Source organism: Typha angustifolia, chromosome 14, assembly GCF_048772165.1.
Source record: "Typha angustifolia cultivar Huaian chromosome 14, ASM4877216v1, whole genome shotgun sequence".
NCBI lineage: Eukaryota > Viridiplantae > Streptophyta > Magnoliopsida > Poales > Typhaceae > Typha > Typha angustifolia.
The window spans coordinates 10,608,029-10,635,965 of NC_133252.1; the positions used below are offsets into that span (position 1 = coordinate 10,608,029).

General features: G+C 34.9%; 2 protein-coding genes across 4 annotated transcripts; one reads left to right on the plus strand and one right to left on the minus strand.

The window, feature by feature from the left end:
* The first annotated feature begins 157 nt into the window (after positions 1 to 157).
* LOC140776462 (anaphase-promoting complex subunit 7) lies at positions 158 to 18,071 on the plus strand. The gene is made up of 18 exons (XM_073120177.1): positions 158 to 305; positions 1,190 to 1,258; positions 2,434 to 2,484; positions 2,886 to 3,023; positions 3,188 to 3,250; positions 5,118 to 5,233; positions 5,680 to 5,764; positions 7,323 to 7,382; positions 8,904 to 8,949; positions 9,935 to 10,008; positions 12,832 to 12,882; positions 12,983 to 13,183; positions 13,265 to 13,309; positions 13,412 to 13,505; positions 13,857 to 14,002; positions 16,714 to 16,943; positions 17,359 to 17,419; positions 17,536 to 18,071. Exons 1-18 carry the CDS (start codon positions 237 to 239, stop codon positions 17,620 to 17,622), a joined length of 1,686 nt encoding a protein of 561 aa, XP_072976278.1. The 5' UTR covers positions 158 to 236; the 3' UTR covers positions 17,623 to 18,071.
* A 1,088-nt stretch (positions 18,072 to 19,159) lies between these two features.
* LOC140776591 (uncharacterized) lies at positions 19,160 to 27,851 on the minus strand. Of its 3 annotated transcripts, none has more exons than XM_073120335.1 (17): positions 27,415 to 27,602; positions 27,154 to 27,232; positions 26,911 to 27,069; positions 26,718 to 26,795; positions 26,430 to 26,534; positions 25,149 to 25,215; positions 24,997 to 25,058; positions 24,485 to 24,624; positions 24,101 to 24,227; positions 23,866 to 23,980; positions 22,651 to 22,739; positions 22,021 to 22,104; positions 21,580 to 21,936; positions 20,623 to 20,719; positions 20,198 to 20,523; positions 20,053 to 20,112; positions 19,160 to 19,567 (listed from the first exon to the last, which is right to left on the minus strand). In XM_073120335.1, exons 1-17 carry the CDS (start codon positions 27,459 to 27,461, stop codon positions 19,487 to 19,489), a joined length of 2,073 nt encoding a protein of 690 aa, XP_072976436.1. In that variant the 5' UTR covers positions 27,462 to 27,602; the 3' UTR covers positions 19,160 to 19,486. The 3 variants fall into 3 exon arrangements, with proteins under 3 accessions (XP_072976436.1, XP_072976435.1, XP_072976434.1); XM_073120334.1 differs by adding an exon at positions 27,700 to 27,851 and having other exon boundaries at positions 19,161 to 19,567; positions 20,198 to 20,719; positions 27,415 to 27,515; XM_073120333.1 differs by having other exon boundaries at positions 19,161 to 19,567; positions 20,198 to 20,719; positions 27,415 to 27,601.
* Between the last annotated feature and the right edge of the window lie 86 nt (positions 27,852 to 27,937).

Sequence of the window (27,937 nt, forward strand, 5' to 3'; positions counted from 1 at the left end):
AGATATTAAAAAAACATATATTAAGCTTTTATGTTTAAATAAATTCTTTTTTTGCTTCATATTTACATTATTTTATGGCAAAAGTATTACAAAAAATGTTGCTTGACAATAATAATACAAAATGGACAGTCTTTTAGCAAAACTAGGTTTGAAATGTTTGAGGGCTTACTTCTCTTCTTTCCCTCTTCTCTCTCTCGCTAGTCTCTACTCCTCGTGGCAAGGTAGCAGAGGAAGCAATGGAAACCCTCAAGGATCAGATGACCGCCCTTCTGGAGAACGGCCTCTTCGACTCGGCCCAAATGCTGGTATCGCCCCCGAAATCATACCCTTCTCGACTTCCAAATTACCGCCAGTATCTCCAAAAATCGCATCTTTACGTCGCTTGTCCTCATTGGGTGCTGAGTTCTTGCTTTGATTTTACTTGGATGTGTTGAAAGGCATCTTGCTCGACTGTTTTTATCTCTACTTCTTTTGATGAAGGCAAATGTGGACGTTCTTCTTTTTTCGTTGATAGTTTATGGGTTGTAAGTTTAGATGCCTTTGCTTCTTCATGCTGTTCACGATTCTTCTTAGTATGGAATGAGATGCAGTAGTAGGCGAAGAACTTGGAGGCATCAAAATTGCTCTTTTGCCCAGATAAACGATACCTTTCTTTTTGTCCGTTGATATTTTGGATACTTAAAATCGAGGTAGGAATTTGGTAATTCGTGTAATTAACGTGGCAATTTTCTAATTTGGTAATTTAAATGAACAATCTTCTTCATAGTTATTACTTGTTCTGGATGAGAGACTTTTTGATCTCTGTTCTGATCTGTTTTTGGTGCACTTGGATATTTGCTGGACATGCCTGTACCATCTAAGTTGATTCTCTATTACTTAAAGAACAGTTGGTGATCCTTCTTTGCACCTATTATTTGCCAAGTGCGTAGTGCTTTTAACTATTTACCTAAACTGAGTGAAGACAATTTTCCAATTATTAATCATAAATTATACTTTGAATGGATTGAAGGAAATAGAAATAACTATGCCATACATTATCTTTTTGTGGCAGTATAGTATTGAATTAAATATTTTTCATGCAGACTCCACTTGGCACCTGCTCATTGAGTTGTTTATTTGGATATTTCAATTTTCGTTTTTGGTATTATTTATTAGTTCTTAGTAAGAAATTCTTGTGAAACTTCGACAGGGATGCTTTCTTGTATCTTCAGCTGCTACAAATGTTGAAGCCAGCTCCCATCTTAAGGCTGAAAACTTGGTATGATTCTTATCTGGCTATGTCTTTCTTGCTCTTTTTTCCTCTCTTTTTGCTATTTCCTCACAACAGCTTTTAATAAGTTAATGACTTAATGCTGCCTTTCCCTTCAGGGATTTAAATAAGTTGCATATTGTTGATTATTCACCTAGTCTAAGTATCTATGACTAGAATCTTCTAAGAAATCATCTGATACACTTGCTTTTTTCCTTCTTGAGATTTGATTTTAATATGCTATTCTCTTTGTAGAAGTGTAAAGTACAGATGATAATGTTTACATTATCTTCTAAGAATTTATGTCTTTGGAAATAGGTGCAAGCCTCCTAGTGTGGAATGGAGGCCGTTAATGGCCGGTGGTGGCTGATGAAGTTGCCCAAGTCACATGACAATTTAACATTGCCCAAGTCACAATTTTAATTTTTGGATGATTTCCTAGTTAAATTCTTCAAGTTTCCAATTGATAGGAACATATGAACACAAACTTTTAAAAGGACTTATTATCTGCTATTATATATATTTCTTTTTTCTTTTAACTTGGTTACAATTGATTAAATTTCTATCACCTAGTCTTTAGTCGAAAGTAAAACTCTTGTGGCTATAGATAATTTCTTTTACTTAATTGGGCCTTTCCTTTCTCAAGCATATGGCTTGATCATACTTTGATGCTCGACACACACTACATAATAAATTTATTATACTCTTATGAAGAAAGGACGACATATTAATACAAAGATTGCATGGAGTGTAAGTACCCTATGAATGTATGCATGAAGCCAGTGACTCTGTTTAGCTGCAGTGACAGCTTATTTTCTCTTGTTTCTTTTGAAAGTCCATGTTACCATGTAATGCTTGGCAATGATCTGACAGTCAGATAATTTGCAATCCAACAATTGCTAGCTTTTTTTGGTGTGATCATGATTTGTATTGTGATAGAGATTCTAAAGTTGTTGGTGTTTTATTGGCATTTGCCTCTGCGTGATGCTTAACTCTATGTTAGTTATAATATCAAATCATCTATCCTGATTAATGAATGTCTTGTCATTTGTCATGTATATTGTCCAATTGCATCTTTTGTCTACGCATTTACAAAGTCGTAATTTGTCATTAGTCTCTTTTTTTCCTTTTCTTTCACATGAGCACATGAGATCATTCTTAAGCGTGTTGAAATTCCATTGTAGGTGCTTCAAGGTGATGCTTTATTTGGAGAAAAGGAGTTTCGTAGGGCACTGGTAATATTATATTCATATATACCCTGTAATAAGTGATTGAGATTTTCTTTGCCTAATTATTGATGATGATGTATTGGTTGAATTATGAGAAAGCTAAACAGAAATTCCCTCCTGTAAACTTGGAGGTCATAAATATTTCAGTAAACCTTTTATAAGTTTAGAAAAAGAATTATATCCTTGGACTTCTTATACGTGGTTTTGCACAAGCTTTTTCCAACATAAATGAAGAGATCAGTACGTATTGAGTTACTAGTTAATTAGATCTCTTTTTCATCTCACATAGTGGTTGTATATATCTTTTTTCTTATTATGACTTATATACCTTATTATGAGGCCTTAACAGTCCTAGTTGTCCTTTACATAGTCTTGCCTTAACAGTCCTAATTGTCCTTTTCAAATAGACTATGTACAAGCAAGCATTGCAGCAATGTAGAAGTATGCCAAAACAGACAACAGTTAATCCTAGAAGCTCACTATCCGCATCAAGTCGTTCATCTTCTCCCAATTCTGTTACAGTTTCAGCAATCAATGAGAGCGAGGTAGGTTCTTTCTCTACTACGAGCAATTATTTTTTCTTTAAAGCCTACTGTCTGACATATCTCATCTTAAAGTAGTTTTATTTTCCTGTTCTTTTACAATTAGACACTTGGAAGATAAAGGAGTTGTTGTTTGTTTCTAATGTTTTCATTTTTCACACTAGCAGGTGAAGTTTAAGATTACTCTTTGCCATTGTGCACTAAGTGAGCACCGTGCTGCCCTTTTAGAGGTTCTGCCTAAACTCATTATTTTTAATATTTTTTTATATTAATTTGCTCAACTCGTAGGTCTTCTGTATATCTATGTTGTTAGTGTAAAGGTCAGAATTGGAGAGATATATAATTGCCATTTTTGTGAATTTCTTCTTAAACTTCAGTCAAGTAATTGTGAATATTGTTTTCATGTCAGAATTAAAGTCTAGTATTGAATGGTGACAGATAGGTAACATCCAAAAGTTATAGCAATCTTCTTTTGTATCTATAAACCTAATAGAGACAATTGGATGTGCAATGTTGTTACATTTTAATTCTTATGCTTTGGTGTTCCAATGACATGGAGCTTTTCTGATGGTGCACATCAAGAATGCAAATCTCAGAAAGTGAAAAAAAGGGCAATTTTGTTTACTATTTACTTCTTGCAATGTTGATTTGGCATCACATGTGGGATGGCCAAGTACATATGGCATGAGGCACTCTAAACTTACTTGATAGCCATGCTTCCGCATGCTACCAAGAAAATGATATCCATCCTTTGGCTATGAGAGGGTTAGTTTGCTATTAAGGCGTTGCCTTTCAGGTTCATTGACATGGTGTAAGAAAAGGCTCCTTGGGAGTAATCCTGCAATGACATGATTTGCCTTGCTAAATGTGGCAAGGAGTATGTACGGATGATCAACTAATAAGTTTGTAATGCTTCAATACATGAAAATAATTTCTGATCATGGGTGTCATTAAGAACCAAATCTGGACCAATCCATTTGTAGAAAAATTTTAAAATTTTTATAAGTGGTAACTCGTGAGTCTCAGACCTAATGACTTTGCAATGAAGTGATTTTGAGGTTGAGGTGAAAATATATGAAGGAAATAGTGGAAAAAAAATCAAAACTGGACAAAAACGGAAAAACTGATATTGCGGCGGTCATCAGCGAGTGGTGGACAACCGTGAGGTGGTGGAGGTTGGTCATATAAGTGGGTGGTTCGTGGAGGTAGATGGTGGCTAAGGTTTGAAGGTAAAATTAGGATTATTACGTTAGATTTACTCCTAAGAAAATAAATAGCTACGACTAAAAGAGTAAATGCAAGAGAAGAAAATAATTAGACCAATATTCTTTTCATCGTCTCCTCCTAATTAAATAATGATTATTTCTATTTATAGGAGTAGAAACATAGCGGGTTGGGCCTAATTTGTCATACTGGGCTTACATATGTGGATTATTTGCTTTACTTTAATTCTAAAAGGAACAAACTAGACTCAACTTGACTCAACCCAACTGACTCGATTATTGTGGTCGGATCATGATTAGTTGGCTTAGTAAACATAAATTGCCACTTGTGATGCTTTCTTAGAGTGCCTTTAATAGCTAATGGTGTTTTGAGTAAAGAGCAAAATATGACTTCTAGTTAGAAAGGAAGAGAGGAAACAAGTAATCGTGGATAAGTAGGGAGATGCTCATCTTTGAAATAGTTTGTCCCAACTTATAAATGTCATGCATTAGGTTGATGAATCAATCTTTGAATCTTGTTCTTGAGATTCTCTTATGTTTGTAGAAACCATAATCTGGTTTTCAGGTGTTTGGGATCATACCTTAAAGCTAGCCTTATAATCTAGTGTTCATGTATAATCAGAAGATAACATATAATTTTTTTTTTACACATCTGGATTGATATTGCATTTTTTAGAACACTAATTTGCTTATTGTCCATTGATTCTCTTATTGCCTGCAAAATGATGGTCTTATAACAGTTATTTGCTTCAATATATATTCATATTATGCTATGGCAGAAAAATCTGATGGAGGGAAACATTTTTTCTGATCTTTTGATAATTAAAATCAGAAGTAATGATTATATGTTTATTTCTACAACTTTGTTTTGCAGATGGAAGGAATTTCGCTTAAAGCAAGAACACTAAGAATGAACCTTACTATGGGAAAGCTTTACCGAATATCTAGAAACAATCGAGCTGGCATTGCATGTTATAAAGATTGCTTGAGGTTGAACTTGTTGATCATATGAAGTTTCTACATTAGTGGAAGTATTGAGAGTCAAGTAGACTCTTGTTCCTCCATGCATTGTTTTTTGTAAACATCCATCCTCTGTTTGCATCTTGCTTTTCAATATTCTGAAATATTCTTCATTCTTTGAGTAATTTAGTATTTTACTTTTTCTAATCTCAATCACTGTCAGTTTCTTTGGAATTTATTGATCTCGTCCATTATGTTGCAATTTGTAAGCAAGTCAACAAAGATAAAGGGCCTTGAGATTATCTCAAAACCATTCCTTAGTTTTCGTAGCTATGAAACTAGCCAGCTTCTCTAGTGCCAAGACTCACAGTGAAAGCTGTTGAAAGTGAAACCGACAAAATTATTAAAAAAAGAGCTACATAAATTCATTAATTTCTTTTCGATCTCATATCCTCCTTTTCATACATTTCCATCAGGCACTGCCCTTATGTTTTGGAGGCCATTATAGCATTGGCTGAACTAGGCGTTTCCTCAAAAGAAATTTTGTCACTATTTTCTCAGGTAACCAAAGATTCTTTTTAACTTGATGCTATTATAAGGAAGAATCCGTTTAATGTGAGCTGCTTTGCCTGAGGTCTTTTGCTTGTCATAAGATTAGCTTGATATCTTAAATGTATGTCATACAACCATGATTTGCTTACTTTATTGTTCTAATTTGCTGCATCATACTTTTGTTAATGTCATCTTGATACCACATTTCGATAAGGCATCAAAAGGAGGTCTTTTGGTCTCGACATTGTAGTTGACTAGTTGTTATGGACTTATGGTCTTCATATATGTTTGTTCATACCGTGAAGTAAGCATTCTGCAATGCTTATAAATTTGAATGCATACAAAAGAATAATCCAACTTTTATATGTCAATTGGTTCCTTGCATAGATAGGAATAAACCTAAAGTACTTTTAGATGTGTGCAGTTCAGCACATTCCAGAGGCCTGCATGATTTACACACATAAATCTCTCGGTGGTAACATGCATCCCTGAAGTACATTCAGATGTGTGCTGTTCTTTCTTCAATCTGATGATGATGATGAGTGAAGTTTGTTGGCGAGGGTTGACCGATGGTGAAGAAGGTGAAGCTTTATGGCCAGCAGCCATGGAGCCTTCCTTTTTACAAGACAAGCTGAGGCTAAAAGCATCGCCTAGAGGTGAAAATGCTCACTAGTCGAAGAGGCATAGAAAATGACAATACTAGAGGTCGATGGCAAAGTCGAGAATTGGTGAATCAAAGTCATATACAAAAATCAAATGAAAGGTCTAGGAGGCCGGTGAAGGGTACCTATGCGAGACAATGAGGCAAAACTCTCCAGGTGGACAAGGTCGAATGAAGGTCACTGATTGGAGATGATGGAAATCTAAATTTGGTGCTATAGTCTTCCATACTTGATAAACCAGAAATTAATTGGAAGGAGAAAGAAGGGGCTCACCTACAGATCAATTAGCGCGGTCGGGTTGCTTTGGCGATCCCCTGTTACCGCATATACCTCGTGAAGCACTCATGATGACGAGGAAGAAGAAAAAGAGACAGGAGGGAAAAGATGCAAATAGCAGCCAAGAGAAAGAGGAATTAGTAGAGCTAAGAGGGGGTTTTGAAGAGATGAATTTAGATCAGTTTCACGATCTTCCAGTGGCAATTCTGAAAATGAAGTGTCGAGGAGGGAGGGGAGAAGAGCAGATGCGCACGTGTGCCAATTTATTTTTTCTGGGTTTTACAATATCACTATTAATTATTTATACTGCCATATTCAGAAAATAGTTGGAATTCCTAGTGTCCATATGTATGTCCAGCTGTGCAAGTCCCATGGGGCTGGGGCAATCCACATGCCACAAATTCTTTCACAAAGTAACATTGAGTAAATAATAATTAAATAATTTCTATCCTGTTTTATGAATTAAACTTGTTTAGTTGCTATCGAATTCTTGACACAGTTTACCTAGGACACACATTTTCAGTTGTAATGTTCACGGTTCTCATGTAACTGAAATTATAAAGCATACATATTCTTATTACAGCTGCATTGTACTAATGTCTGTCCTTTTTCTGTCTATTGATTTCTAGGCACCAAATAAAGGTGGGAGGCTACCCTTTGATCATGTGGATTCACAACGTTGGTTGACTGTGCGTAAATATTCTATTTAATTATATCTTGTTAATGGGCTTTGTTGCAGAGGGTACCTTAGGGCTTTAACACTTACTAGCTAAGCAATATCTCTTTGGTCGCGTAATAGTCTATAGCATAATTAGCATTTACTCTCTATCATGCTCTTGTTTTTGTTGAAACTTCTTTTTTGTTAGCATGAAAATGTGTGATCCAAAATGTCTCTTTCTATGTAGTATGTATTTGGTTAAAAGTTTCATTAGTTAGACACATGCAATTTCAACCTGACTAAAAGCTTGTGCTGTGCTTCTTCTTAGTGAAACATCTTAATATACAAGATGGTTCAGGATCTCAGAGAACTCCTAATATGCTATGCACACAAGAATTAACATGTGTAGTGCACAATCTAAAATACAGTATGTCCTCATACATGGCTGTCTTATCTGATTCAACCTAGGGCGAAGTAGATAAATGGTAAAACATTAACTAGGAAGGTTCCTCTATATTAAACATCCTGCTAATTAATAGATTGACTAGTCTAGATAATAAAACTATTTAAGTTGAAAGACAAAGGATACATGATTGGTGGGGAAAGAATACTTTAGTTTTGGTATATAGAGAAAAAAGAAGCTTACAAAGTACAGACTCTCATGGATCCATGTTATAACTCCTATTATAAAACTCTGGAAGAGATTTAACAATGCTTAGAACGTGAAAAGACTATCTAGAGATCAATTCTGTTTCATGTTTAGTAGATAGTACAGAAACATATAATAGGTGAGATGGTTGACGGAAAAGGTAGGAGAGACATGTTATGTTGCGCTGAGGCTCAATGTTGGTTACTAGTTTGAGAACCTTACAGAGGGTAAGCTACATGACAACTGGTCGAGATGGTTGAGCCTATCCACCTACGACCATGTAATGCATGTGTACGGAGGAGTGATTTCTTTTAGACTGTTTTATTGCATTAGCTTCTGTCCTGTGTGTTTTATGTGCAATGTAGTAAGTAAAGACTGATCTTAGTAATTACTAATTAGTTCAACTAAAGCGCCACATGTATTATATTGCCAAAATATGAAATCTATGTTGAATAATTGTTTAAATCTCTACCAATAATAGAATATAAAAAGTATGTCCAAGTGCATAAGGCTCTCACCTACCTATGGACTGAGGAGGGAAGAGGTTCGCAACCTTCATTTCTTAAAAGGACCTTTCCAAGGTTTGAACAAATGAGGATGCAAGGGGCAAGACTTACATCCAGACAATAGTAAATAGTTGGACTAAATTTATACGCGTATCATAATCTTAAGGAATCAAAGGATTCGATATATATTCAGTGTACAGGAAAGCATAACCACTATTATTAGTCTGTTTTAATAAATATTACAGTTAGGGATGGTTATGTCCAATAACTTATCAATGATAACCTAAGTTGTTCATTCTTCCATTTCTCTTTATTAAATTTGTTCTATTCAATACTTGTCATTTTCTTGTAGAGATGATATTTCAACTCTTGACCTTTTCATTGGATGTCTTTGCAGCGGTATGTTGAGGCTCAATGTTGCATTGCTTCAAATGATTATAAAGGTATATAATTGAGATAAATACAAATATGTTTCTTCAATTAACTAGAGTAGTCCATATTCACTGCTTGATGGCATTTGCTATGTGAGTACCTAGGAATGATACACAAACTATGGAGGCACAGATACTACAAATTCATTTCTTTCATGACTATTAAGTATTAACTACAGCCCAATGTGATTCATAGAATAAATGATCTCCAGCAGAATGGGAAGTTAATAAAACTTTGAAGGACATAGATGTAAAGGAAAGTAATACAATTAGTGGATCAAAATATGTTATTCATAAAGGGTACTTACACAAATAGACATCTGGTTTAAATGATTATGATGGAAAACCACTTCATATTGTCCTATTTACAGATTGACTGTTGTCTTTTCAAGTGTGGTTGCAAATAGTCACCTGTCATAAGTTGTTTCGGGTTCCACCAGTTAGTACGGAATGTTCATGTTAAACTCTCTTCTGAAATAACTCTAAAGAGAAGGGCACTTTTGTCAAGAGTATACTTGGCAAATTGTACGGAGTGGAATATGTCATTATATTTCTTTTAAGCTGATGGAACTCGACGAGCAAGAAAATGAAAAGGAAAGTGGCTGTTGTTTTTGTTGCAAGCATAACTGAACAGGGAGGTAGTTGATTTATAATTAGGTAAACTACAAGTGGTTCTCCGCATTAAATTGATGTGACATTGGAAGCTTTGCCAACAAACAGTATTGCAAGTAATAGTAGGAAGCAAAGACCGTAAATGTCAGTTATTAAATTTGTAGTGCTACTGTTCTCTTTTGAGAGCTTATCAAGCATAAAATTTTTGTACCATAAGTGCTGTATTGTTTGCTTATGCAAGCAATGCCCAGGTGCATGAGGTTTATGATTATCTTCTTGCTAAGTTTTACTTCAGTTAGTTTTCTAAATGCAGATATCATTAAAATGATTTTCTATAGATCAGGAGGCTATCTGTTTTGACAGCTAGCTAATTAACATTTTGTAGGTGGCCTTGAGCTATTTTCAGAACTATTACAGCGTTCTCCTAATAATGTGCACATCTTGTTGGAAATTGCAAAGGTTCGAAAATTTAAATTTGTGGAATCAACTCTTGTTACCTTAATGTACCTCAAACACTTGGATGACGGATATTTGCAATTCAATAATATATATTACTGTTTTGTTGCATCTTTGTCATTATTATTGAAAAGCCAAACCTAGATATTTCAATGCTTCCTTACATACTTGTTCGGACATGCTCAATCATTCTATGTCCTTAGTTGTCTATTGTTGTTGGCATTTACATTCTTTAACATCTTGAAAATCAATAGCTATTATGCTACTCAAAGTAGGCAAGGATGTAATAGTGCATCTAATTGTCTATTGTCACGACCTGAATTCAGAATCACGAGTGACCACATAATCTAATAAAGTTTGAGATATACGAAGCCTTAACAATAACTATCCAAGTCCACAATATAAAGAAACTCAAAACAAATAATAAATCAAAATCAAAATCTCTCAAGGAAGTAAAGTTACTCAAGTTATATAACCAATATTTTTCAAATAAAACTAAAGCAACAAATAGTTTTTCAAATGGAGAGACAACTGAAGATAGAAGACAAATCCTAAGTAAAGGTAGAGTCCCGGTGCACCATACTCATTCGCTATGTTGACCAATATATAAAATGTTAATAGAAGATTTTATGAGCTAACAGTTATAGCTCAATAGCTGAATCCACTTAAAAGTCAATCATAATCCATAAGTATGATCTTAAAAATCCAAGGCTCAACAATTTATAATACACAAATAATATGAAGCATGCTCATAACTAGAATGATAAGGCACTAGTAACATTAATGCAAATAATAAATTAATAGGATGCTTAAGATTTCATTAGGCAGAACTTCTCATATAAAAAAAATGTCATAATTCTCATTTAGGTCTGAACCCATGGATCCACATCAATTAGAAGTTACATCGAGATAACATTCACATCTTTTTTTTTTATAGTTGATCTAGTTAGAATTATCAGGAGGTGTCACTAAGTGATAAGTAAAACTTGTTTCCTTTTAAAGGTTATCGTTTCCTTTTAAAGGTTATCAGGAGGTGTCATTGACTCCCTATCTGTTTCTTCCACTAATCGTTGAGGGAGATTAGAGTCACCGTAGAAAGTCTTTCAATTTAGTCTGAGACTATTTTTTTTATCTTGCCAAACTAGTCTAAGAAAAGTCATTGCAGCGATATGAAATATGTATATTTTTTATATTTTCAAGTAGACTTGAGTCATTGCAAAAAGTCACAAAGTGATTTATACCAGAATTATTTTCGAAGTCATACATATCATAGCTTAAGTTCCGCTAGTTAGACATGATTAATATATTTGTTATTTGCACAAAGAATAGTAATGCGTAAAGAATAATATTGTATAAAGATAACATGATATTGCACGAAAATGAAATTAAATGTGAAAGATGGAATAGGACTTATAGGTGAGTTGCTCGATGGTCTTGGATTGCTCTGGCGATGCTCCAGTGACTTGATCCAACAATGCAACTTTGATGAGGAAGGAAGAAGAAGATAGAGTAGAAGAATTGAGACAGTGTTACAGAGTGGGGAGGAAAGTAAGGTTAGGGATTTTATAGAAGGAAATTTAGAGTTTGTTGCAAGTAATACAATCTGGAGACCTTGGCCGCAAAATCTGCGCCACTCACCTTGTCGCGCAATGGTCGAGAAGAAGAGGGAAAAAAAATGTACATGCAATGCACGTGATACATTTTTTTGGTATTATTGTTATTCTTTTGCATTTCTGGATATTACATCAATGGTTGAAATTGAAATGTTTGATGGTGTTGTTTATCACAACATGAGAGGGATGTCAATGAGGGAGCTCTTTTTTCAAAATTTCATTCTTAGATCTTCTGTAGCCCTTATATACCTTTACTTGTAGTACTTCTGATTACAATAATTGGACATAGTGGTTTTGCAGCATGAAGATCACCCTTGCTTGAACCATAGTGGAGAGATCCTGTAGCCCAAAAAAGTGTGGAAGTGCGTGATGAAAGAAAGTCTCTCAAATGCAGGAAATGCCTACCTTTACACTTTGGAAAGCTTTAGTTAAATTGTAAGATTTGTGCTAAAAGAAAGGCTCTTGTAGCACAGAGCATGCCTTGTTCAACACTATTGAAAAGCTCTAGTGGAATTGTTCAATCTACCCCTTCATGTAGTATCTTAAGACCATTACCATTTCAGTAGCTTCCAAAGTCTACAGTTAAATGAGCTCAATCACCCTTACTGTTCTAAAGAAGATTTCAGGGCATGCATTATCCAATTTATCTTGATTCACATTTCATCCTTTCACTACCTTTATAGTTGGAACCAAAAAAAAGGTAATGAAGAAAAGAAAATCTCCACTTGTTCTTGGTATGTCACTTGTTAATGACAACTAGCTGGATTTCCTATGGCCACTTGTTAGTTTCTCTATCATCTATAATGATCTAGACTAAGAAAACTAAAGTAAACCTCTATTCTTCTGTGGATCTAAGTGCATTTATTTGTTTAGGTCAACTTTGGAAGCAATCATAGTATGATTATTAATTATCCCTTGTTATGGGAGAAAGATTGAATGCATTTTTTGGTTGTATACATTTAAAAGTGCATTTTTGGGTGTATATTTCTAGTAGTTCATCATCATGTCAGTTACACACTTTCTTTTATTGAAAATTAGTTTTGCAGATTTCTTATTTTTATTATTTATTGATTTATTTTATTTTGTAAGAATGTACTTGTTTTATTTGATTAAGCTTCTAGAGATATCCGTAGGGTCCATTCTTTTCAGTTAGTTTAGACAGACTGAAAATTTCTTGTACTTTTCTTGACCTAGTATTAAATTTTATATGAAGGTTGAAGCCATTATTGGAAGAAATGATGAAGCCATCATAAATTTTGAAAAGGTAAGGAAGACAATAGTGTTTATTTTATGGAAATGACAGAAAATAATTTTCTTCTTAACTATTGATATTGCCACGTGTTGAAAGTTGCATTATTTCACAGGTTCGTTCAATTGATCCATACATTTTGACCTACATGGATGAGTATGCAATGCTTCTAAAATCAAAATCAGACCATGCTAAGCTTAACAAGTTGGTCCATGATATGCTAAATATTGACCCTACAAGAGCAGAAATATTTGTTGCTTTATCTGCATTATGGGAAAGGAAGGATGAACGAAGGGCTTTATCTTATGCTGAGAAGGTATTAACAAATTATGTTATATTTTCATCTCTGAGCCCAATCCAAATGATGTCTCATGGACTAGCCTTTTCTTTCAACCAGAGCCTCCGAATTGATGATAGACATATAGCAGCCTATATTATGAAGGTAATTGTTTGATCCTCTTCATGATTTCACATGGACCAACTTTGTAGTTATCTTGCATCTTTTTCCTGCAAAATAATTTGCTGTACTTTTGATGCTTGTTAGGGTAACCTATATATGTCATTGAACCGACCAGACGCTGCTGTGACAGCCTTCAGGGGTGCTCAAGAGTTAAGGGCTGACATTCGCTCGTATCAAGGTGTTTCTGCTGTGTTATCTTGGATTTATTTGTTCAAAACTATGAGGCATGAACACAAATAGGGGATTAGGGTACAATCTAATATATTGACCTACTGTTATTGAAGTAGGAACCATAGGATATGATAAGCTAAGGATATGATCTTTATGTGCATGGGGATGTGTGTGCATTTGCAGGCAGGAGGATGGGCGTATGTAGGTGAAAATGTATGATTTTCGTACTATTATACCTTAAAGAAGTAGAGGACAACTATGTGTGAATAATTTGCTGAGTATCGTGTCTGATAAATATTTGGTGAGGAGTGGTTCAACTAGCCATTTGAACATAATTTTTTTATGATTGACCTTTCAGGCTTAGTGCGTTCTTATCTAGCACTTTCAAAGTCAAAGGAAGCATTATTTACTGCACGCGAGGCAATGAAGAACATGCATCAGTCTGCAAAAGCTCTTAAATTAGTTGGTGATGTGCACGCTGTTAGTTCTGCTGGGAGAGAGAAGGTCAGCCATCTATTGAATTTGCCTTGATATGATAATCATAATTTGAACAATATATTCAATTGTCATTTCATTAAATGTCTCTTCTGTACAATTGGAGTCAACAGTGGATCAATTACAACAGCTATAAACCTGTGATATATCTTGTTGGTTGTCTGATAGTGTATCACATATACTTTGTTACTTCTTTATCATGCTTCATACACAAGTTCTGTATAGTTAAGGGTTAAGACAAAATACTTATATCTAGAATGATGTGTCATGAGGTCTGCTATCAATTTTTAATAAACATATATAATATTAAGTAATCTGAAGATTGTCTATCCATCTCAATTTGTGCAGAATGCAAGTTGCTAAGGTGAGTAAGGAGTAGAAGTATTGTTGTGACAGTGATTTGGTAGTGGAGGGCCAACAGTAAGTGGCCCAAATGGCTCATTCACCTTTGCCTCTGTTTATGTAAAATTTAGACTGAACAGCATAACTTTGGTGACAAATATTTACCATTTATTAATTGTTGAAATTGTTCTATCTGATAATTAGATGTTCCTGGTTGGTCATAGTAACAGAGCATGAGTTTGGTTGTCTAGGTGGTTGTGCCAACAGATTGTTGTGTCAGAGAACCTGAAGCTGGCCCTTTCATTAGATAGGTGACTTAACATGATAACCTTATCCCCTTCTTAAATAATTGTAGTAAATTATTCTTGCAAGCGAAAGCAAGCATGACATACACAGCCCTTTCCACGAATGTTGACATGGCAGTTTTGTAGAAATAGTGCTAGAGTTCGTGTAGTAGTCACTAGACTCGTTACAAATGACATGACGGTGACTGGCCAGTGGTCTGTAAACACCTATAAAAAGAGGCCCAGATTTTCAATTGAGGAGAGGTTTTTAGCTAATAGAGTATTGATAGTTGGACTGTAACCTATAAGATGCAAATAATTCTAATCATTATTATGTGATGTTAGTCCCTTGGTAACTGAATAGAGGGGCTAGAGTCCTCTAATTAGGAGACTTCGGAGTTTCTTGGTAATTCAATTGTTTATAAGTACACCAAGCTCTAGTAATTTAATATTTTTCATGTGATTTAGGCCCTCGGAAGATATTGGATAAACTCTGACTCTGACCTTATTATCAATGTTAGGTTTCATATTCCAATGCATTTTATTATATTATTTTTGGTCCTTGGGAACTCGCTATCATTATGAGGTTTACAAATCTATGGGCCTAGAGGCTGGAGCCTGGAGGTCACTTCAGCCTGAACTTGTCCTCAGGTTTGATGATCTTATTTCAGATCTTATAAGAAAATGAAGAACCAACATACCTGAAAGCTTTTGAAATTTATTTATTTATTTCTAATTGGTATTAATACGAAAGTATCATTCTGAATCTCTAACGATAAAAAGTGAAGTTGGGATAATGGTGATTCATGCAAGGAGACCATAGAATAGTATAAGAAAGGTTGGGAATTAAGGTTTTGGAATGAATTCATCCAAAATTTTGTTTTAGGTCCTTTTTTGCCAGAGGCGTATGTTTACCTGGTGGAATTTTGTTGAAGGGATTGTATTTAGGGGTGAAAACGGATCGGATACGGATCGGATAGTGCTCAACCCATATCCGGATCCGTATTTTTAGTTCGGATACGGATTCGGATACGGATATTAGACGGATAGTAAAATTTAAAACCATATCCTGATTAAACGGATACGGATAATTTTCGGATAAAAGATCGGATCTTAAACGGATATTAATTAAATTTAAAATAATTATAATATTTTATTTAAATATAATTAACACAAAATTATTAAGAGTTTTACAACAAAATTTTTTTTTGTATGTCGAATATATAAAATTAGAGAAATTAATCTATATAAATAATATATAACGCATTATTAGTAATAATATTAATACTTACTATTTAAATAAGCAAACTAAAAACTGTAAATCATTTAAAAAAATATGCGGATAAACGGATATTCGATATCCGTATCCGAATCCGAAAAATTTATCTGATCCGTATCCGAATCCGTATCCGAATTTTTTTCAAAAATTCTATCCGTATCCGAATCCGAATCCGAGTCGGATAGAATTTTTTTATCCGAATCCGATCCGAGTCGGGTCGGATAGCGGGTCGGGTTGGAGTTAATCCGACCCGTTTTCACCCCTAATTGTATTGCATAACTGTAAAAGGGAGTATTATGTAGTACTCCTTCAATAGGTTTTGATTGCAGAACTTTAAAAGGAGTGGCACTTTTTAGGCATATCATGGCATTCAGTACCCTTTAGATATACTGAGATGCAAATGTTTCCCCTACTCATCCTTCATTATAGAGTGATTGGCCCAACTTAATGGTTCTCTGTATGGTAATGCAAGTTATCTGGATCAAGGACATATAATGCAAATTATATCTGCTCACGAGGAAAGCTTGAGAACATCTTTCTTTTACTTGGCTTGGTAGAGTTCACTGTTATTTAAATTAGTTTAATGAAGCTTGTTATGCAAGGGTGTTAGACCTACGGGTAGTGATTATACAAGCCTAAAACAAAGGTACTGCTACTCAAGGGGAGAATATCTTGTTCTTAATTCATTTGGCAAGTTGATTTTCCTAATATTGACAGTATTTCTTAACGAAGCATGTATTAATTTCCTTGTTTCCTTTATGTGGCTGTCCAAATGTTAATTTCCTTGACCATATTTTTCTTTTATCTTTCACTAGGCAAGGAAGTTCTATGAATCTGCACTGCGCCTTGAACCTGGGTTTCTTGGAGCTGCCTTGGCCTTGGCTGAGTTACATGTTGTTGAAGGGCGAAATAGAGATGCTGTTTTACTACTTGAGAGATACCTCAAGGATTGGGCAGATGACTCTCTCCATGTCAAGTTGGCTCAAGTTTTTGCAGCAACCAATATGCTTTCAGATGCTCTTTCACATTATCAAGCTGCATTAAGGTGCATCTCCTTTTCACTATCAATAACCTAAGAGCATGTAAACTCAAATGACAACATTTGACAAGAAATATTCGCTCACTCATTTAATTGTCAATAAGTGCTACTTTCACTTGTGATATATATCTGTCCATAAAATAATATCCATTATTTGATGTTACTTATCAAATAATGCCAAACAAGCCAACCTAGCCAGAAGTCAGATCTCCACTTTCCAGCAGGTGTTTATGAAAATATTTTGTGAAATTCTCTCATTTTTTCCTCCTAAAGGAACAGTCCACAAATTTAACTTAGTAGTCCAATTAGGCACTTGATACCTGTTCAGATATGAAACTCCTGTGCTATTCATGGCTACTATATCCACTTCTTTTTTGTAGAGATATTCATGGCTACTACATCCCTTTGTACTGCATTTCAGGATAAATCCACAAAATGAAGCTGCAAAAAGAGGCTTGGAGCGCCTGGAGAAGCAGATGAAGGTACCCTTCGCTGATGTACTACTGTTTGGTTCTGCCAATCCCTTGGGCACGGTTGTCAATTCTAGAAATGTGTATCCTTTGAAAGAAAGATGGTTAAAATTTCCCATCTTATACAGGGAATGGATCCAGATGCACCAGAAGAGGAAGAAGAGAATGAAGCAGATGATGCTGAAGGTGACCAGGAGGAGACTGAGTTGCTATAAAGCTGCAAAAGGCTTGAAACTGCAGATAATTGTAATAAGAGCTGCCTCTGCTGTCTGAGTTAGGCAAGTGCGGAACGACAGAAGAATATTCGTACTCAAGAAGAATGTCTGTAGCCATACATGCTGTCTATATTTGACTGCTTTCTCAGCCGATTGCCACGGGCTTCTGCAGGATGATATTTGCATTATCGGAGATGATTCTATCACATCTCTGCTAATCTTACAAACACGGAATGTATCTAGATATTAGACATATATCGAAGCCCTATCAGATGTCCTTTTCTCAGCATCAATATAAGGTAAATATATCTATGGAGAAAACCCAATTGCATTGCTAAGAGAGTTATAGCAAGATCAAGAGTGTATTGTGTGATAAATGAGATTTATTTCTGACCATCACGGCTTGTAGAGACAATTAAATGAAAAAGTTCATAGTGCATTACTGATGATATTCGTTTCTGTTTACGGTGTTATTTGAATGTTACATCTAAGTTGATAATATTAGAGATTTACACTTTTCCTACAAGGGGGAGGTATGAGATGTGCATTAAAGCTGATAAAAATCAAGCATTGCAGGGTGAGAACTCAAGACCCACGACCTGTCTCTTGGGATGATCAAAATTTGAGATGTGTACTCCTAAATTGCACATTTTTGTCATGCTATGAAGTGCATGTGGTGATTGCAGGTGTCATCTCAAGATAAGCATTAGTTTATACTCCTAGTGTGACTCAGTTTTACAATTATTATATAAAATTAAATACATATATTTCTTCTAGCACACATATATATATATATTTTATAGTTGATGCATATTTTATTATTGTAATAGTGCAGTCTTTAATTCTCACCTTTTATTTAACTTTGTTTACTTGTGGAATAAGGAATAGATAACTATCATAATATTTAATTTAATACTAATATACGGAGTAATAATTATATTTGATATGATATAAAATTAATATTAAAATATCAAAGAATAATAAAATTATAATAGGAATTGGTGGATCTTTTAAATTTAAAAATACGAATTTAAAATGCTTCATATGTCTACATTGGCAAACAAATAGACTTGTAAATGTATAACAATGTGTGGCAATGTTTGACAACATATTGGCGATACAATAGCAACCCAATATGTGGCAATATGCTACAATAGGTGGCTATGTAGTTGCTATGCAATACGTGATAATATAGTAGCTATATAATGTATGATAATACAGTGGCTATGTAGTATGTGACAATTTAATAAAATTGTAATGCATTATAAAACGTATATTTATATGACAACTTCTAAAGATAAAAAAAACAGAAGAATCTCAATGTAATCGAGTGATGTCTAATCTAAGAACAATGTTATAATTATAAATTATTATTAAATTATTTTTTAAAAAATAATACCGAATAAGATGTAAGAGAATAATAAATCATTATCCTAGAATAAGCTAAAATACTATTTAATTATTACACCACGATAAGAAAGCTTATTCTAAAATAAACTAATTCTTATTCCAAAAGTAACCTACTAAGTTCCATGAAGATAGCCATACAAAAAAGTAACACCGAAGAGGTACAAAGCTTGTTTCTTTCAAATGTTGCTCATTGACGTCCAACCTGATTATTCCTTCCACTCAAAAATAGATACTGCATTGCAGTACATGGAATTATATCAAGAAGGATATTAATATCAACTCTAGATTGCCTGCTACAGTAACACCATACTCTGCATGGTGTTTAAACTATTCAATATGTACATGCAACAATAGAGAAAAAGGTTTTACATGGCCACAAGTTCAAATGCTTACAAGAAAATACTAGCAAAAAGGCCAGCTTTGACATGCAGCAAAAAGAGAGAAGGATTTCGTTTTACAAATGGTAGGGTTTCCTCGGAGTCTGGGCTCGGTTATCTACAGACTGCAATCTTTGCTTGAGATGAAATAATTCCACCTAACAAATAATGTTGTACATCATAAGTTAGCAAGATTAGTACACAAAAAAAAAAAAGTTTATTGCATATTACCATTTACTACTTACAAGAAACCTCTTTCTACATATTCCAAGATCTACCTCTCTTTTCTTAGGTATATTGGAAAAAGTAAAAAAAAATCAACCTACAATTTGTCCATAAATTAGTAGAAAAACAGTTTTAAGTATGTTCTACTTTGATTAAACATCCTTCAGGTAGCTTTTTGAAAAGTTGGAAGAGAAAAGAAGGCACTATAGTGAAAAGGTTACAAAATATCTCCAAATATACTTAAATTCTTAAAAAGGAATTGACCTACAATATGTCAAAATGAGGAGGTTTTTCAAAATAAGGATTTTCCATAAGATTGAAATGTAGGTGCTAATATGAAAGAAAAAAAGAACCACCCAAGAAAGGCAAGGCTGGGAGAGAAAGTTATCATCCAATTTGCATTGAATTAACACCATACCTGGAGCTGGAAAGCTCTTGCTCTTTCTCCTGCTAGAACTCCACGGGTTGAGTGCAGCTCCTGCATATATAAGACTTGACTTAGTACCACAAAAATAAGAAAGTCATGTGAGATAGCTGACAGTTGATCCAAGGAGCTTGCTTACCTTTTGGGTGTCATCCAGAATAGCTTTTAGGAATGCAACATCATGTTCAAGCCGCACATTGTCAGAGTGGACAACATTTGAGAGACTGTTTGCTTCTTCCTGAGCTAGCTCTAAACCTGCTAGCTTCTCTTTCAGCAGCTCAACCTCTTTCTCTGAATCAGCAAGTCTCTTTTCCGTGTCAACTCTACCCTTAATAGCCGAAGACAACTTCTTCTCAGCTTCTTCTCTGCTTGCCATTGCAACTGTCAGCCTCTCTTCAAGCAAAACATTTTTCCTAGTCAAGGTTGCTATCTTGGTTTCATATAGTTGATAAATATTAGAAGGATCTGTAAGAAGCAGTGATCTGCCATCAGTTTCAAATGATGATATATGATCATTTTCTGACGAAAGACTAATCTTCCTTTGCTTTTGGTTCACATTTGCACCTTCACAGTCAAATGTATTTTCTTCTTTGCTAGCTAAAACTCCAGCAATATCCATTTGAGCTGCAGTTTCTGGCTGCTTGTTCCTCTTCTCTTTTGTCTGAGGTAGTAGCCAAAGAGGGCAAATTAGGTTCTGTTCTTCCAAATGAATGGAGCTTAAAATAATAATTAAGTTTTATATCAAAGGTTTGAACTCGCAAATTATAGATTGCCAAGGATCACAAGCAGTTCTATTACATGACCAAATACTACAATGATACTCACAAAAAATGGAGACCTAAAGAAGAAAAACTACCAGAAATTATTGAGGCAAAAAGATTAGAAGAATTTCAAGTCTTCAACTTAAATGAAATATTTAGAACTACATTCTCTCAGTACAAGTTATGACAGAGAAGACCAAGATACTAGCATGTTTAATCACTCTTCAATAAGTAAGCCATCTTACAAGCTATTAATTTTTAAATTTAGTCATATAAATGCACTGGAATATTCTATCATTGTCTATTGATATGGAAAACAGAGACATGCCATGATTAACTGAACATAAACTGCCTACAAAAATGAGTAGTAGCTTTAACTGCCAGTGTTGCTTAATATATATGACCTGATGAGAAATATGGAAATGCATGTGAGTGGTACAACCAGAGAGAGATGATATTATTGCATAACGTTAGTATCTATAATTAGCTTGAAAGAATTAATTATGGCATACATATTCTATGGCTTTGATATTAAGAGTATTGCGAAGCTTTACACAAAATGAAAAGAAAAAATTGTGCTAAAGCTGGTTAGAGTTCTGACTTCCAACTGGTAAAACCATATGCCTCTGGCTGCCAACCTCTTCAGTATATAACAGATTCTTATTTTTTATTATTTTAGTTATACAAAATCCAGCTTCTTTGCAAGAATTTTCATGATTAAGATTAATTTTATTACTATTTTACAGGAAGGGATTAATACCGAATTGTCACCGCCATCCTTATATTTCTCCTCTTCAAGAGGCTTCTGCAGTTTACGAGCTAAACTGCAATCTTCTTCTTGGTGAAATTGTTTGCGAAGTGAAATACTGCCAGAAGTTGAATGTGGATCAACAGATGAATCTGAAAGAGATTTCCTCCCGGACACGTACTGTTCCACTGCAGATGCCAGACTATGCCTTGTAAGAGAACTAACTGTGCGTAAGGTAGTTCCATTATTAAGATGTGCAGCAAGCTCTTTGGTGCTTGCAGGATAATCTTCATATAATAATGTATCTGTATCTGGGGCAGATCGCCAACTCATTGATTGTTCATTCTGAATCACTACCAATATTTCAACCTGTACAAGCAATAAATGATGTATAAACTTAAGTGGATATTGAAACATGGCGTTAAGACAAGTAAATGAGTTTGCTTCTTCGACCTTGCTAGATGGCTCTTTCCTATTTCCTCCAAAAGCAACCAGAAAAAACTTGTCCTTGTGGTGCACAGAGACCATACTGAATCCCTGTATTGCAAAAAGTTATTTAACTAACCAAGCGTAAGAAAAAGATTTTAAGTTCATTTTTTGTGGCCTTAGATACAAATTAGGAGAGGTAAAAAGATGAAGTATTTAGGAACTCCTGGAGTGAAAGTTATATAATCATTTAATCACAACTTAGATGCTGTTCAAACGTATATGTAATCTGATGAAAATGGTTGGGTGGGTGAAGATAAATGTATTTCCTGCGGCAAACCTGGATCATTATGGAAATTTTTCTTGAGGTGCGGATATACAAAATCAATTTTGGGCAGAGTGGGTTGGGTATTGCAAAGATCCAAATAATGTTAAGGATATCTTTGCCATAGATTTTATAAAGAAGCTTTCAAAAAATATGGATGAATATCTTTTTGATATTTTGATAATTATTCATTATGAACGCTAGGAAGACAGAATTGTCAAAGGTTAAAACCCCATGGTTGTCTTCCATAATACTCACCAAAGAACTGACACAGATAACTAATAAGAATCATAAAATGGAGAATAAATTCTGACACAAAGAACTAAACCTACTTTGTTACTGGTAATAGAAGCACTAGGTGGTGTTACACACACCGACCATTCCAATTTGAGGACATCAAAGACCACTGTTTCTGCATTTCCTGATAAGAGAACTCATGTAAGAAAGAGAAAAAAAAAAGTTTTGCAACATAGTTACTGACAGTGATAAACTCTTTTATTATTTCCACTAACTATATAAATGCATGTAAAGATGTACTTGAGCTTTCTCCAAGTAAACAAACAAGGAGAAAGAAATACAAATTGAAATGATCTCTTGTGCATAGTTGCCAAAATTTATTTTAAATCAGTAGAATAATGGGTACTGAAGGGATGGCATGGAAATTTTCTTAGTTAACCATAAGAATAAGACAAATACTGTTACAAAAAAGAACTCCACCGTCGGTATATTATATTCATCTCACAATCTTTTTATCTTATAGGAACCACCAGGAAATGGAAAAAACAAGAAAATAACGAGGGACACAAAAGTTAGAAAAGATGGGTGGCTTGACCTGCATGGAGAGAAAACAGCATTGGCACTATTAAGAAAGGAGTATGTTGTAGGTTTATGCAAGAAAACAATAGGCTTCTTAAATGTTCTATGACGGAATGAGAATAGGGAACTGAGATATGCAGTGTCTTCTACATATTCACGGCAACCTTGGAAGATGAGCACTCTTTAGTGCATGAGGTCATAAGTTTGGTTCTTATCAGTTGTAATACTACTCCATCGTCTATCATTTGTTCATAGCATTACATTTCATCATGGGCCAAACTTTTCCATTTATGAATTTGACTAATAGTTGTTCTTATGTTCAAACTTTTCCATTTATGAATTTGAAGTTGCATAATTCACTACTATAATTGAAGTTCCTACTGACTCTTTGAATTTTTTGACAAAGCTGAAAAGTAATCGCTCTTTCTTTGCTCTTTCAAAAGGTTAAAACATTTTTAATGCAAGATTAACTAGTTGGAAGGACCCAAGAGTTCTCTTTTATATGGGAAAATAATGGTTGATGATTATGATAAGTTTATCAGTTATCCAAAAGACATCATTAATAGGCAATGTGCACTTTAACCCAAGCAAGAGATTTCATGGGAAAAAAACCCAAGTGGCCAACAAAACCTTGGTTTCAGAAGCCAAAGAACCGAAGGCTAAGTGTAAAACCCTTTTGAGAAATTTAAATAATCTATCAGATCATATCCTACACAGCAGTGGAGGCATACGTTTTTTCTTGCTTCCACCTCCTGCTATATACCATTTAGTTCCACATAGAGCTCCACAGCAACCTGCTCGCGCTGATGGATGTGGACCGCTTGTTTTCATTTTTGTCCATACCATCTGACAGTAGTATTCAATATATTAGACTATTTCTCCAGCAAAGGTTCTAAATCATGTAAAAGATGCATCACTTCAGAGAAGGATCAGCTTTGAGAAATAAAAGTTGCCTAGGTCACATACAGTTTCGAAGTCCAATGCATAAAGATCATTCAAGGTCTTCGACTTTGACTGCCCTCCGAAAATATAAAGAATTCTATCATCATACAGAGCAGCTATATGATTTGATCTTGGAGAAGGCCCTGTACCCCTGCAATGATGTGCTTTTAGTTTTAGTAATAAGATGAACTAATAAGTAGCATAGGTAAAAGTATGTCTATAACCCTAAGAGATAAAAAAAAAGACAGGAGATGATAATACATTAATACTTATTCTAAACAAATAAAATCTTCAAATACTACTGAGAAGTCATTCAAAATAGTTATCTTATGTTTCAGTTGACATATGTATCAGCAATCTTGCACAGAACTTTACCAAAATAAGAGAGAACAGAAAATGACAACTCACTTATAATGCAAGGGAAGCCAAGTCAATGACTTCAAATCCAACATATGAAGATCATTCAGTTTTCTCCCTTTCAAATCTTCGCCTCCAAAAAGGATCAAAACGGGACCTGCTCTGATCACTGTATGGCCACTGCGAGCAGCCTGCAGTACTTAAAAAGGTCAATCTAGCACAGCTACAGCATCAGTGCAGCACAACAGACTATGTGCTACCTTCTACTGATAAGAGGATAATACAATGAATTTGAATAGGACTTTCTTTCAGTTAATGATTGGAATGATAAATCTTGAAAACCACAAAGTGCTGAGAAGTGCAGTCACACTTCAGACTTGGATAACAGAATTATTCATTCATATTTCACTATCGTAGGGCACCAAGATAAAAAATTTCTGAGATGATTTCTCAAAATTACAGAATTATCATGAAAAATTGAAAGCAACAACAGATGATTGATAATGAAATAAATCACAACAAAGATGAGGAAAATAGAGTATGTTGAATGTAAGAGGAATTACCGGAATGTCACCTTTTGCTTCCAAATATGACCAGCACTCTGTTTCTACATCAAAGGACCATGCTGAAAAAGATGAAAGACAAGAAGTCAGTGGTATTAGGAAAAATTGAGAATAAATTGCTGCTAGGTTGTACACTCTTGTGAAAGAACAACCTGACACTCTATCACTAGCAGGTTCAGTTTTTCCACCTATAAGGATGACCAGTTTTCCCCATGGCACCTACGAGAAGGGAAAAAAGAAAAAGAAAATCACAAGATGAATAATGTGATGGCTCTTATAGAATTATCTCATGTAAATAAGTAAAATGTATGCAACAATATCTCCACGTTGATAGAAGTAAACGAGCTTTGAAGATGCTTAACTACTTTGTGCGAAATATATTCTGAGCATACTCTAAAAAGTAGCAAACATACACGTGGTTCTCGCTCATTTCTTGAAACCTAGGATGTTGGTGACTAAAGAATACTTCAAAAGCACTAGGAAAGTAACTTTGAGAATCAAAATCTCATTAGATCAAAATGGTAGCAGAATATCTACTTGCGGGCCCACCACCAATAGAATCTGTGCTACATAAAGGAAATCATTAAAAGTAGATATAGCTGTACCAAGGAAGCAACACTTGTATTATATGATCAGAATTAACAGGCTCTTAGGATCGCAACTTAAGATATTATCAGGTCTTACTTTAAAGATATACCTAAGATTATGAAGTTGGTGGTTGATACCTGAAAGTTTGAAGTTTAATTTCTTATGTATTCGTCCTTCAAGGAAGCTCATATATACATATTGAGGATGAGGCTTGTTAGTGAAATTCATATGCAAATAATTTAGCTCTGAGAACTCTTGCTTAAGGAGTTCTTTGTATGAGGCATAAAAGCTCAATATCACATGTGAAAGCCATCTATACTGCAGATATCACGATTTATGTGTAGAAATTACCGTAAGAGTTCCAAAGAATAGAGAAAGCAAGTTTAGGAACCCCTTTAGTAGTTCGTACAAAAAAGTGTACTTCTTCATGTCCAATACAGTTGTCAGTTGTCAGTTGTCGCATTGTTGTGAACTAATTTATAATGTAAAAACTATTTCTCTAATAACTTAAGCTTTTAGAAGAGTTGTAAATTAACATGATATTAGCATAGAAATCATGAGTTCAAATCTTATCATACCTATTGTAAAAATATAACATCTATTGTAAAAATATAACACCTCCATCTATTTAAGTTGAATCCACTTCTTTAACAGATCAAAATGTCTTGAGCCTAAAAGTGAGTGTTAGAATATAAAATATGAAATCATCATTCTCAAATGTTACATCTATGACCACGCAATACAAGCACATGTAGAAAGTACGATAAATGAGCAAATCCAGAGATCCAAATTGGGAACAGTTGATGCAATAGTAAGGCTAGTGACAATGAGATACAGGAGTATACCAGACAATGACCTTTGCATGCAGGAACTTTCAAAGATTGCCCACTTGGTGATAAGTAAACCCTCGGAGCAGCACATGTCCAGGTAACTTTGTCCAGATTTAAAATCTGAAACAAATACAAATTCACCATCCCAAGTCAACTTCGAGCTTATCTACATGCAGTGTTTACTTGAATTCCACAAGTAAATAATGACATTAAACTGATCGGTTTGAAGTTAATAATATTTAAAACAATAACACTTAAAAAGTTAAAACCCAAATTTTGCAAGATAAGACCAGGTTATATTACCCTCGTGTCGTCAAAAGCATTATGGCCAGAATCACCACCAACAACTATCATCTTGCTCCCAATAACAGCTGCTGCATGCTATTAGGGAAGTACGGCAAATTATATATCATTTACCAATAAATAAGAGCTTCCATCTTGATAAAAAATTGAACATAACAAATTTTAGACAGTTAAAGAGAAAACTGTCAATTACATTAAAACGAGGAGCTGGTTTGTCTCCATCTGTAGACAACACCATCCAATTCTCAGAGCTCCCTAACGCACAGTTATTGAGATCAAAAACACTTGAAGAACACAGGCAATTGAGGTCGTCGGGGCGGCCGCTAACGGACGCCTTAACCACATTATCTCCCTACATAAATCCAAGAGCTAACCATCTATAATCTATACAAATTTCCAAAAAGTCGAACCCAATGCATTGATCAGAAATCCTTACACTAGACTGGCTGACTCGCTTGGTGGGCCGAGCGGGACTCCTCGTCCCTTGCAAGGGATCCCCAAGATGAACCTTCAACCTACACGATCCCAATAGCACCAAAAAAAAAAAATTCCCAACTAACTGACAAAAATCTTCAAAGAAAGACTGACTTACACAACAAATAGATCCAATTATAAGATGTTTACCATAGAATCTAACAAAACAACGTAAATGCGCAAATGGGTGTTACCAATATGGTAAAATGTGCTCAGTTTTTACCTTCCCGGCTTAATCCGCCGTCGGGAAAAGCCGAACATTTTAGGCATTGTGTGCTCCGACTTCAGAGAGCAAGCAATGGGGCAAGGGCGGCTTCAGCCGGTCTGCAAGCAAACGCAAGAAGGGGAAACGCAAAGGAGCAGCAGTCGGAGTGGTAGAAGAAATCCGCCCCCCCCCCCCCCCCCCCCCAAAAAAAAATAGTAGACAAGATCACAAATATCCGCGAAAAAAGACGAAACTTTTTGCACTATAATAAAAAGGCAAGAGCTCAAACCAACTACTACTGACCATCTTTCGCTGTGGTCCTTCCCTAGTAGAACTCTCTTCTCTCTCTTCTCTCTCTTCTCTCTCTCTCTCTCTCTCTCTCTCTCTCTCTCTCAGTCTGTCTGTCTGTGGATGGATTGGAATCGGGAAACGGCGAATATGGCGTGAATCCAGATTAGGATGGGAAACGTTCTCAAGTGGGAATAGTCTTATCCGACACAGCATTGAATGCTAATAGTGGCCGTACTAATAAGACAGCTCA

Coding starts and splice junctions, on each gene's coding strand:
- LOC140776462 (XM_073120177.1), top strand. CDS start 237: ATGGAAACCCTCAAGGATCAGATGACCGCCCTTCTGGAGAACGGCCTC. Junction 5,765..7,322: donor TTTTGTCACTATTTTCTCAG/GTAACCAAAGAT, acceptor ATTGATTTCTAG/GCACCAAATAAAGGTGGGAG. Junction 16,944..17,358: donor CATTATCAAGCTGCATTAAG/GTGCATCTCCTT, acceptor ACTGCATTTCAG/GATAAATCCACAAAATGAAG.
- LOC140776591 (XM_073120334.1), bottom strand. CDS start 27,461: ATGCCTAAAATGTTCGGCTTTTCCCGACGGCGGATTAAGCCGGGAAG. Junction 26,535..26,717: donor ATGCTTTTGACGACACGAGG/GTAATATAACCT, acceptor TATTTGTTTCAG/ATTTTAAATCTGGACAAAGT. Junction 24,228..24,484: donor TGGCTTCCCTTGCATTATAA/GTGAGTTGTCAT, acceptor ACATCATTGCAG/GGGTACAGGGCCTTCTCCAA.